At 35.3% G+C, this 13,044-nt stretch overlaps 1 protein-coding gene across 1 annotated transcript in view; it reads right to left on the bottom strand.

Moving 5' to 3' along the window:
* LOC149791251 (uncharacterized) overlaps positions 1–13,044 on the bottom strand; it is a 226,430-nt gene that overhangs the window by 174,177 nt on the left and 39,209 nt on the right. The window contains exons 12-19 of the mRNA XM_089969727.1: positions 9,238–9,415; positions 8,085–8,199; positions 7,385–7,575; positions 5,488–5,599; positions 4,643–4,718; positions 2,221–2,342; positions 1,241–1,360; positions 696–800 (exon numbers count right to left, since the gene is read on the bottom strand). Coding sequence (XP_089825853.1) covers positions 696–800; positions 1,241–1,360; positions 2,221–2,342; positions 4,643–4,718; positions 5,488–5,599; positions 7,385–7,575; positions 8,085–8,199; positions 9,238–9,415 — 1,019 coding nt within the window. The remainder of the gene's footprint in view (positions 1–695; positions 801–1,240; positions 1,361–2,220; positions 2,343–4,642; positions 4,719–5,487; positions 5,600–7,384; positions 7,576–8,084; positions 8,200–9,237; positions 9,416–13,044) is intronic.

Genomic DNA, 13,044 nt, shown 5'->3' with positions numbered 1-13,044 from the left:
TGATACTACAATAAGCTAAATTTAACTTGCTTTGTCAATTGATTTACTGGGGCATGTGCAAAAGTGTCTGTAGTAGGAATGCACTTGCCATGTAGACTAAAAACCCACTAATATTTTGGTAATAGTCACACTGCATAGATGCCCTCTGTACAATACCAAGCTTTCAGTGGTATCTAATAACTGTATACATGCTTTTCTACTGTATTTCATAGAGTAGTTTCATATGTTACACGTTTCAGAATTTATTTTAGATCTCTTTCAGGTTTGACAATTTTATATAACACAATGCTATCAGACTTAATACAGCCTGTTTAAGGTCACAGTTGTATTTATTTCTGAATTGACATATTGGGTTAAATTATGGATGTTGTATAGGCTAAAAGATGAGAAGGGTAACTGCATGTGATTATTCGTCTTGTAAATAGATTCATGTATGGACATGACTACAATATAATTGCATAGTCTTTCCTATTGGAGAACAGATAAACTAGGTTTTTTCTGATGTATATGTAAACAACATGTATAGTAGTTTAGTACTAGAACACAACAGAACTTGTGTATTATGGTTCAGATGCGTGTATTTCCAGCTGAATTCCAAGATGGATCAAGACATTAAGAAGCATGAACACATTAAAAGAGAGACAATGTCAAAATGAGGCACAAATGTGTCAGTTGTTTCTGGTCACAGTTCATACCTGTGGAGTGATCCCTGATGGAACAGACCTAACTTTTGTTTTGGCAGGTCGACGTTTATCACTGAATGTAAGTGGCCTCTTTTTCTTTTCTGGCAGTGGACGGCTCTGAAACATTGAAAATGATGGATAAATATAACACTGGACACGTACAGATATACTGATGTAACTCAAACTAGAAAGAAAGCTGTGCCTGACAACTAAGGTAAACTCAAACTTAGCTGGGAAGATGGATGGACCTTCAGATGGAGCATACACATTTTCAGGCATACACATTTTGCTAATCGAACATGGAATATATTCAATTATTTATTCACATAAATGTACTGTTACCAACATGCTGCATTCACCGAATCAGTTTAAATACAATGAAGTAAAAGGTTTTTCATTAAAGACTAAAACTGTTTGAGCGAAATGAAAAATTTGCTTCTATTACACATATTTCCTGCAAATTCATATACAGAAAATAATACACCCAAACACCTATACAAAAATAAGCTATTGAGGGTGGTGGTGCCAACAATACCAAATTATCAAAATTTACTTACTTTGGACTTTCCTAGCCCAATCTTCTTTTTAGCTGATGCTAAGGAGGAAGGTTTTCCTTTTCCAAGTCCCACTTCTCCAACCTCTGGTCGCCCTGGATACGAATATGTTGGTGACATCTGCTGGAAGGGAAATTTACTTTCTAATTTTACGAATTTCTTGACCATGTGATAAAGACTTTATTGCATGCATATTAGAATGATATCTTGACCATGTGATAAAGACTTTATTGCATGCATATTAGAATGATATCCTAACCATGTGATAAAGACTTTATTGCATACATATTAAAATGATATTTTGACCATGGGATAAAGACTTTATTGCATGCATATTAGAATGATATCCTGACCATGTGATAAAGACTTTATTGCAAACATATTAGAATGATATCCTGACCATGTGATAAAGACTTTATTGCATGCATATTAGAATGATATCCTGACCATGTGATAAAGACTTTATTGCATACATATTAGAATGATACCCTGACCATGTGATAAAGACTTTATTGTATGCATATTAGAATGATATCCTGACCATGTGATAAAGACTTTATTGCATGCATATTAGAATGATATCCTGACCATGTGATAAAGACTTTATTGCATGCATATTGCAATGATATCTTGACCATGTGATAAAGATTTTATTGCATGCATATTGCAATGATATCTTGACCATGCATATTAAAATATTTTAATTCCTCTTAATGTCAACTTCAATATTTCACTCAAAATGGATATGAATAATATGTGTATAAATAAAGCAAACATACATGAAGGACATCTATCTATCATTCCAACCACATTCTTTTCATATATAATCAAAATAATCAAAATAAATTATGATACGGATTCCTTATTTTTGCAAATGTAATATAACCAAATTGTAAGAATACAAATATGCAAATATTTTCGCTCAAAACTCTGTTAACTACAGAATACTTTCTTAACTACTGCATTTATTGTATTATACAGACCTTGTCTAAGAGTGAGAAGTCAATGTCCATGCTAGACAGGGAGTCCTCATTGATAAGAAATGATTCAGACGTGTTTTGAGAGCTCTCCTCCAGATATTCTTCACGTATTCCAACATCCGGTTCTGCAAGAAAAAACAGATGGGATCTTTCGTTCAATCAAGTGGTTATAAAATTTATGAAATGTATTGTGTTACATACAGCAAGTAGTAAATTAAGCCATATATAAATTTCATAAATAATAGGTCTAACCAGATGTGTAACCATGTGATTCTATATCTCCACTTCAGGGACAATCATGTGTGATTTTCCAATGCACTGCAATGATAGCAAAATCACATCAGATGACTGAAGCTAAAACTAAAAGTAATATACCGTACTAATACATCACTGATACATCACAGCAATAGTACTAGTAGCATACATCACTAATACATAACTGATACATCACAGCAATAGTACTAGTAGCATACCGTACTAATACATCACTGATACATCACAGCAATAGTACTAGTAGCATACATCAGTAATACATCACAGCAATAGTACTAGTAGCATACCTTACTAATACATCACTGATACATCACAGCAATAGTACTAGTAGCATACCGTACTAATACATCAGTGATACATCACAGCAATAGTACAGGTAGTATTACGTACTAATATATTACTGATACATCACAGCAATAGTACTAGTAGCATACCATACTAATACATCACTGATACATCACAGCAATAGTACTAGTAGCATACCATACTAATACATCACTGATACATCACAGCAATAGTACTAGCAGTATACTGTACTAATACATCACACAATAGTACTAGTAGATCCCTTCTATATTATGGCAATAGTACTAGTACAACATGCCAACAGTACAAGTATATCACTAGTACATAACAGCACTGCTCCATAAATTGTTTAAAAAAACACCAAAATTTATTCCAAATTCTTTGTATTCTTAACATTCACTGATTTTTATTAAATGGGACTTGAGATGTTTTGTTCACACACACTACACATGGCTTGGTGTTTTATAGCGTATCAACACAAGCAGGTTATTATGTACCAAGGCATTTTTAGGAGCAAAGTAATTTGCCCAAGGACACGCCCTAACTGACCTCGACTGATTTGATGGTAGGATTCAAAGCTGGACTCATCTGGTCATGATCCTGGCAGGCTAACCACTAAGCCACCACAGATCTTACCCAACATGGACTGATAAAAGAAGCACTTTTGATACAGTAGTTCAGTTTGGCTGATCTGGATGAGAATCAAACCCATTACCCTCATATTACGAGTCCAATGCTCTTGCAACTGAGCCAATCTGGCACAAGGAAGACCCTACCGTTAAACTCGAACACTGACCAAAACCAAGGTGTGGTCTCATCCACAGAAGGCTGTATACCAAAATGACGGTCCAACCTATAGCAACATAACTTCCACTAAATGATAACACAAGAAGTGTGGTCAAGGAACTTTAAAAAAAAAGTTAACATGCAAAATCTATTTAGTCATTATGGCCATGACCTTTCACCTTATCACCCCGAAAGCAATAGGCCTTTTCCATACCTTAAGTGCAAGCCCTCAACAAACCATGGTCAAGACAACAAAAGGACTTTTAAATTTCAAAATGACCATGACCATTTATCATTTTTCACCCATAATCAATGATTTTCTTTCATACTCTAAGTGTAAACCATCAAAAAGTTGATACAGAAAAAAAATTCAAGGACTTTTCAAGGACAAAACTGTAATTTTCAAAGACTATTAATGACAGATTTATTTACCATTTAAGCAGCATAATCTACAGTGAGGTAGCAACCTGCATTCATCTTTAAGTAACTGTTCAATGTGCAAGGGCAAAGTATCATTATGAAAAGGGACAATCATTCCGTTGTCGAAGTTCTTCAGAAAATGTTGAAAAATGCACTCAACCCGGATCTTCTCAACACTTAATCTATCAAGTCCTTGAAAAGACACTGACTGGAGATTAAATCAGAACGCAGAGAAGCCTTGACATGATTCAACAGGACTTATAGAAACAGGTATCCTGATATAATCCTCCATAAAATATAATGGAAAATTTGTCAAGATGTGACTGGACAGAAAAATGCAAGTAACCCTATATACCCCTCCATAAATATAATGACAAATGGGACATGATGTGATTGGACCGAAAAACACAAGTAACAAGTAGCCTCATGTAGCCCTTTATAACAAATTTATGTGCCAGGACAAACACAAGTAACCCTATATACCCTCCATAAAATATGATGGACAGATGGGTGTTCCATGATGCAGCAGGGCAAATACATGTAACATACTATACCCCTCCATAAAATATAACAGCAAGATGAAGAAGAAAAAAAAAACGATGATCATAGCTTGTGGTTATTTCACAATAATTCATAATACCTTTTGGAACAACAGTTCCATCTGAAGATTCCTCCAGAAATCCAGGCATGGCAAGTGGGAAATCAGGAATCTCCATCTGTTTGAGAAAGAAATAAGTTTAAATAATCTGCATACAAGAATAATCTAAAACCCTTTTATTCATTGTAGCCAAGAATTCATAAAAGTAGTGTTTGTTAAAACTGAAGGCTTTATTATTATTATTATTATTACTTTGTACTTTAGCTAAGAATGCATAACAGCAATGCTGTGTCATTATTATTATTATTATTGTTGTTGCTTTTGCTGTTGACTGCTTACTTATAGACCTGTTTCAAAACAAAGGATAAACTTATTCAGTCTATGATTCATCTCTCACTCTGAAGTGTGTGTGTGTAATCACTCTTGACATAGTCCTAATTCTTTCACTCTGAAGTGTGTGTGTGTAATCACTCTTGACACAGTCCTAATTCTTTCACTCTGAAGTGTGTGTGTGTAATCACTCTCGACATAGTCCTAATTCTTTGTTGTAACATCATCAAGAATTCCATGTGTTTATTTGAATTCTGAAATTAATAAGCACATTCAATACCTTTATGTTGTCATTTAAAATTATGCCTTTTACATGCATCATGGAGTCAGTCCACTAATAAAAGCAAGGCTGATGTTTCTGCATTTCTTTCATGTGTTTCATAGGAGGATACTGACAAAACACAAATATGTTTGTCACATTATTTGAGCAAACAGAAAATTTTGCAGAAAATATGCTCCCTATCATTTTCTTTTACTAATGTGTTATTATTATTACTATTATTGTTATTGATATTATTTTATTGTTATTGTTATTATTATTATTATTAAATGCTTACATCAGGATCTCTGTTTCTACAGACAGGACAGACATATTCAGTTTGCAATTCATCTTTCACTCTTTGCAGCAAGTTAGCATCTATTGTCTCATCACATTCAGCATGGACATGTCTGAAATACAGAATGTAAATGAAAGTATGAGGTTTCTTTGGGTAGGTAAAAGGTTGATATGTGGAAACAAAGATGCATGTGCAAATCCTGCAATGTTACCAGTGAAATAAAAACCAAATGCAGAATGAATGTTAATGAAATAATGAATGCATTATTAAGGAAATGGAAAACACAAAATGCAGGGCGGGGACAAGCAAATGAAATAACATCAATGCATTTCATGAATGGATCTTGAAATCTACTTCCTGCTAGTCTGGGTGCTGCTAATCTTTCACATTTAATAAATTGAGAAACTGTTCTAACAAATGCCAATGTCATCGACATCAGTTGCTGCTGCTGCATAATTTTTATCTGAACCAAACAAAATAAGAAATAAAGGTTGATGACAAATATTCCAGAATTATATTTTGACATTTATATATATTGCAGTTTTTATTTATCATAAATTCAATGCTACCTTTATAATTGTATGCATTTCCATTTTTTAGTGTAGCAGACTTTTAAGAAGACATGATATAAAAACAATAATTCTTTCCATTTAATGGTATCAAAAACAGAAATCCCAACTTTGGTAAATGTATTCCATATAAACAAAAATGAAAGGAAACACTTAATGGAAGTGAGAAGGGTAAAATCAGAATTCATGAGCCTGAAAATGAAAATGGATGAGAAGACAGATGAAATGCAAACAAGAATGGAACCCAAATGAAATGCAAATGAAACAATGCAATGCAACAAGAATGGAATGCAAAAGAAACCCCAATGAAATGCAAATGAAACAATGAAATGCAAACAAAATGCAGATTTGGTACATTACCCATTTCTAGGTCTTACAGTAGGACACAAAATACAAACTGAATGTGAGACTTCTGGGCTCTTCAAAGCACTTTAGTGAAAGTCAAAACAATTCCAATACAAATTATGTAAAAAAAACTGAGGAAATCTTATTACATTCCAGTTTTACTTTCTTTTCTATCTGACTCTAGTGACTTTCCAATCCAATTGAAAAGCAAAGTTCTTCAGAGTGAGTTTCTTCTGTGAAACACAGCATGATTCTGCACAAGCAGGTAATAATGGAACCCCTAACCAGGAAATAAACTCTCGGCCCACAATAATATTCCACCAAATTTACAGTTGAATACAGTCACTGAGATAAAAGATATGACTTCTGAACACTTTAAACACAACACCATAATATTTTTGATGGTAACAATGACAATGTCACCACCAATGGAGTGGTCTGGTGTTTTTCAGCACAGCAACCGAAGTTCAAAACATCTGAGGCAACTGAAATAAAAAGCTCCTTACTCAATGATGACCCATGGTAACTAACCAGGGCTGATTCAATGTCATGATTCGAACCTGTTCTCTTTTGGGGTTACACATCCGACACACTAACCACTTAGCCACCACTGCTTCTACCTAGATTAATTGCCTCTTATGAAATGGAAGAGAGCACATCAGGCCTCTTCTACATTCTTGGGCCTGCCATCTTTGCTTGAAAAGCGATACCTATATCTGGATATTCACAGTTTAGACAAAACAGACGTTAGCTACGTAGTGCTTGGATTAAGTCTGTTCCATTTCTACATATATGGCATACTAGGAAGACATTTTGTTAAAAACAGAAACCATGGTACCCTCATTACTCAAAGAGTTCATATGAGAATGATAAAAAACTTTAAAGTGCATCTATGGATGACTACTCCATAATGAAAGTGCTTTTCCTAGGTCCCACATATGTTTTACTGGAACAGCCCTTAGTCAGCCAGATGTGATATTCACTTTTTACACATATTGCACTGGATCATGGCCTTCTGGGTGAAATGCCTGTATGCCTTGCCACAGAGTGGGCATGACAGGCCTTTATTCCTCTGCTGGTAACAGCTATCACACACGGAATAGTTCAGGTGCCATCGAGAGCTGGGTCCACTTCCTGGGGTCCTAGAGCCACAGTCACCACATACTCGGCAATTCTGAAGTAATATAATATGTTGTATATTATTACTAAATATTTATTTTGAATTCATAGATTGTCAAATGTTAAAACTGAAGACTAGGAGCTACTGGAATGTGTGATCTGGGTCACTATGCCAACCATTATTTTTAGAAGATTCAACAACATTGTATTATAGAAAGAATCTACCTATAATAAGCCAACAGCCAAATCTTTAAACAATATTCAAAAAGCAGACCCCATCCCTGTAAGAGAAATATTGTGTTTCAATGCTGCGTATATTCATACATTAACAAATCAGATACTAATTAGGGCACAGCAGCCTATTTTCAAAATTATTTAGTTATTTGAAGAATTTACCAATAATGAATTGGTAGATCAGAGTCTACTAAATAATCCTAACAAAATGCATAGACCCTGATCTGTCAGCAAAGTGCAATAACAGATCTGGGTCAATGCAGTTTGCAGTGGAACTTGACTTACCAGCAAGTACATATGGTACTCAAAGTTGAGGAGTGAACAGCTTACCTTACATTTCCATCCATTCTTTGGTATAGTGGTCATCACCGGTTTCAAACAGAATGTATGATAGCCTTTATCACAAGTATCACATACTAGCATCTTACTGTCATCCCCTGGTTGTCTGTTCAAAATAAAGTCCGTGTAATAATCACCCTTGTCATAAATAATTATTAAATTGAAATTTACGAGACAAATAAAATAACTGCTTGCTGTAAACTGCACCAAATACCACTCTTTGAATAAGTTTCTTAAATTAATTTCAGATGAAAACAAATATGAGTATATTTCTGTTAATAACTGCAAGACTATGAGTTATATGATCTTGTAGCCTGTAATGTTATTTGCGACATTTTTATCATGTTGAGGCAAGTTATGTTGGTTGTGACATTTTTATCATCTTGTGACCTATTGTGTTAGTTGTGACATTTTTATCATGTTGTAGCCTGTTATGTAAGTTGTGACAATTATGTCATGTTGCATCCTGTTACATTAGTAGTGACAATAATATCATGTTGTAGCCTGTTACATTAGTTGTGACAATTATATCATGTTGTAGCCTGTTACATTAGTCGTGACAATAATATCATGTTGTAGCTTGTTACATTAGTTGTGGACTGCTCCGGTGACCTAGTGGTAAGAGTGTCTGCCTCGGATGTGGGAGGTCGTGGGTTCGATTCCCGGCCAAGTCATGCCAAAGACTTATGAAAATGGTACTAACAGCTGCCTCGCTTGGCGCTCAGCATTAAGAGGTTAGTGTTAGGACTGGTTGGCCTGGTGTCAGGATAATACGACTGGGTGGGACATCATGCTACATATCTGCGGCATGATGTCCCAGTGTTAGATATCACTATAACTGCCATACTGCAGACATCGTAGCAATAGGACTGAAAAACTGTTAAAGCTATGTTAAAAATCCAAGTCACATCCAAGCCTTTTAATGTGCTGAGCACTAAGCAAGACAGCTGCTAGTACCATTTTTATAAGTCTTTGGTATGACTTGATTGGAGTTAAAACCCTTGACCTCCTGCATCTCAGGAGAATGCTCTAATCACTAAGGCAACCAGAGCAGTAGATGGAAGTAGTAATGCTACCACCATTGTCAATAACAACACACAGAGACATTGGCACTAAATAAACAGAAACAAAAACCTGACAGTACCTGCACATTTGACAGATCTTGCAGTCTGGACACTGCCAACCTGCTCTTACTATCGGATTCACCTCAACAGGTGGATGGAGGCAGTTACCATGATAATGGTGACCACAACTTGTGCAGAAAAGCTGCTCAGCAATGTTCCCCACAAGGTTACATACAACACAATCAGCTTCCTCTCCAGCTGAATAAGAAAGGCAATCAAGATTGTTACTGGATGAAATAAATAGCTATAATTTAATCATTAATTTCCATGAATCAAGTCAACTCAGCAACCAAGTGAGTGAAACAATTTTTACCTATAAAGATCAGCAATATGCACCATCTATACTCGCATACAAGTCCAACTGCAACCAAATACAGACCCTGATATGCTGTTGCATAATGTCCTGGCAGATTGGGGACAGCTGTTTGTTGTACTAATTACCCATAACAACAAAGACCCAAATTTGCTGACACACTATGCTACAGTAGATCTTGGTCTATGCAGTTTGCAATTGGATGAGTTGTAAATGAGTCTTTGGTACACTGTCATAAAAAGTTATATACCTCAACAATGTGATTGATATTTTACTCGCTTTTGTCTCCTTAATTACAAATAACAGTAGCACAAATAGCATATAATTATAGGTTACTGCATTTGTATGGGAAAATATGAACAAGTTTATTGGATGGATGTACTGCAAGAACTTATGAGTGCAGTATATCCATCCGACAAAACGAGTTCATATTTTCCCATATGAATGCAGTAACCTTTTTATTCTATGCTTATTTTCTTATTCTACCTAAGGCTTAATTATATAAAAAAATACATTACAAGAAACAAAGTAACTGAATTTATGCTGTATTCCAAACTAAATACACAAGCACAGATTTATCAGTACATAACAACATTATTAATGCACACATAACTCTGCCCTGATAAATTTGAACTTAGTCATGCGCTAGACATAACTTTCAAAAGAAAATGGCATTTTGGTCTACGTAAAATTGAAATGTAGATATTGTGAATGAATGCACATTGCAACACTTTTTCATTTTGTCTGGAATGAATAAATTTTGGTATTTTTGTCAATTCTGCTAAATTTCGTGATAATGACTGGAATTAACTGTGTCAATTCTACATGAAGTACATCTGATTTTCAGCAGTGAGGGAGCAGCATGTTGAAAAAACTGCAAGTGGGTTTCTGTTCTGTCATAATCTTTCAATTGCAATTATCAAAAAGAAGCTATGGAATGTAATGTTTACTTCATCTTGAGTGCAGCAAGGAGGATGTAATTGCATTTGGAATATAGTCGAAATTACAGTACAATTTCAAAATGTGTAATCAAGCTTGAGAACCCACGACATGGCTCATGTAATTCGGATTTGCAGAACTAAGAAAGTAAATTTTGAGGAAATTCAGGCTGTAAAACTAAGTATATTTTTACCATTCTTATTACCAGCTAAAGAAGACAGTTTATGCCTTGTTACTTGCATTTTATTTGTAGGGACCCAGCAATTTTATGACCTGTCTGGTATCTGTCTCTAGCCTAAATCCAAAAAAGTTAATGCAGAATGTAGCAAAGCAGCTGGTATGTGGCAGTCCACGAAACATCTGCTTTGGTTCATTCAGAAACAAATTTAATCAACCAAAACATGAAGTGTCTACTAAATGAGTGTACATGATTTGTTTATAAAGTAGTTCCTAATACACTATTGGGCATGCGTGTCATGCATGTGAGTGCAATATGAAGTACACAAGTGCAATATTGTAAAATACTGCACAATCCTGACAACGTAAAGCTAATGCGAAAAAAAAATGAGCATATAATAATATGCAATCTTGTGTCTGTTTTCTAACCATCATTTGTCCTTTGCACTAAGTATCTAACTGAAGGCATGTAATATGCAATCTTGTGTCTGTTTCCTAACCATGATTTGACCTATGCACTATGGATCTAAGAGCACTTGATATGCAGTCTTGCAGCTTTTATCATTCTGGGATTAGACTTTTCATTCTGGGATTAGACCTTTGCTCTATGGATCTGGCTAATGGCACATGACATACAGTCTTGTGTCTGTTTCCCTGCCAGGATTTGATCTCTGTGTTATCGATCTGGCTAATGGCACATGACATACAGTCTTGTTTCTGTTTCCCTGCCAGAATTTGACCGTTGTATTATGGATCTGGCTAATGGCACATGACATACAGTCTTGTGTTTGTTTCCCTGCCAGAATTTGACCGCTGCGTTATGGATCTGGCTAATGGCACATGACATACAGTCTTGTGTCTGTTTCCCTGCCAGGATTTGATCTCTGTGTTATCGATCTGGCTAATGGCACATGACATACAATCTTGTGTCTGTTTCCCTTCCAGGATCTGACCTCTGTATTATGGATCTAATTAATGCATTAAAATAAAGTCTTGCTGTCTTTTCCTTGCCAGCATTTGACCTTCGTGCTCTCTACCTAATTAATGCTAAATAATATGGTCTTGCGGTTATTTCCTTGCCATGTTTTGATCCTGACCTATACATCTGAAAAACACGTACATGACACAGTATCTAGTTATAATGTTTACCTGAATAAATTGTCACCACAGTATGTAATATTCTCCCTTGATGAGAGCTGGACCAATGAGGTAGGGACTGTGGTGGTTTGCAGCGCACTTTCAAGACATGATGTATACCTGCTTAAGGTATCGTGAAATTACCTTCAGTGGTTCAAAGATGCATTGCGGAAAAGAAAAACAATTACAGGCAAATGATAGTATCTGGCTGAACAACCTTCTCCTTTAATAAGTATCAGCATTGTAGCTATCTATTTTTACAACTCTCTTTACTTAGCCACACACTTTTAACACTGAGTCAGCTGCTTTAATGCCAATGAAAAAATGTACAGAGTTACAGTTCCTTGCAGACTTTAACCTTCATATGAGGGCAGCTCTGTGATATGTGACACACTGCCCAGTCTGATATATATCGAAATAAAGTTTCAGAAAAACACAAGTTGTTTAAAAGTTAAAACCCAAAGACTAGTCAGTGTTTCATTCTTCCTTGCCATAGCACTGACTAGTCAGTGTTTCATTCTTCCTTGCCATGGCACTAACTAGTCAGTGTTTCATTCTTCCTTGCCATGGCACTGACCTTGAGGAGAAGGCTATGAGTAAGCAGTCTGACATATTGTCTAGTCACAAAATATACCTAGGTGACATTTCATCTTGTATCTTCAGTGGTTTACAAAATTTGCTGACTGGACAAGGAATAAAGTCACAAAATTAGTTTTCCCCTAACAATGACATACAAGTGATATAATCATGATTATTGCTATTGTAGGCAGTAAAAAAAGCATAATTTGGGTATTTAAAGTGTAATCGATATACTACATGCCAGAATTACAGCACAAATGAAAAAGAAACATTCATTTTTGCTACTAACCTGGTTCTGCAGCTGGTCAAAATTCTTGTCACACACGGAACAACCCATAAGGATTAGAACCAGAACACAAACACAAAATATACTAAAAAATTATTTATATACAACACTCCATTTAACTAGTCTACATGTTTAACTTTCACTGAATGATCAAGAACTGGAATTTACAATGAGCATAATCACCTGCTCAGCATGCTGTATTACATTACTCTCACATTCTTCTTTTGAAGTTTGTAAAGCAGTGTTGATTTGTCCTTTGTTTCTGAGCTGACACATTTTGAAGTTTGAATAGATCCATCAGCTTTAACCTTTTCTGTCAAATAACATCCACAACTTGCACTGTAAAGCGTCTTGTTTAACATGTGGTGTCATTTTCTTTAAAAGTATAGACTGGTC

Source organism: Sinohyriopsis cumingii, chromosome 9 (genome assembly GCF_028554795.1).
Source record: "Sinohyriopsis cumingii isolate HCF-2022 chromosome 9, ASM2855479v2, whole genome shotgun sequence".
In the NCBI taxonomy this organism is placed as follows: domain Eukaryota; kingdom Metazoa; phylum Mollusca; class Bivalvia; order Unionida; family Unionidae; genus Sinohyriopsis; species Sinohyriopsis cumingii.
Note: the sequence above shows the minus strand (reverse complement) of the source record. Positions and strands in the feature narration are given on the sequence as shown.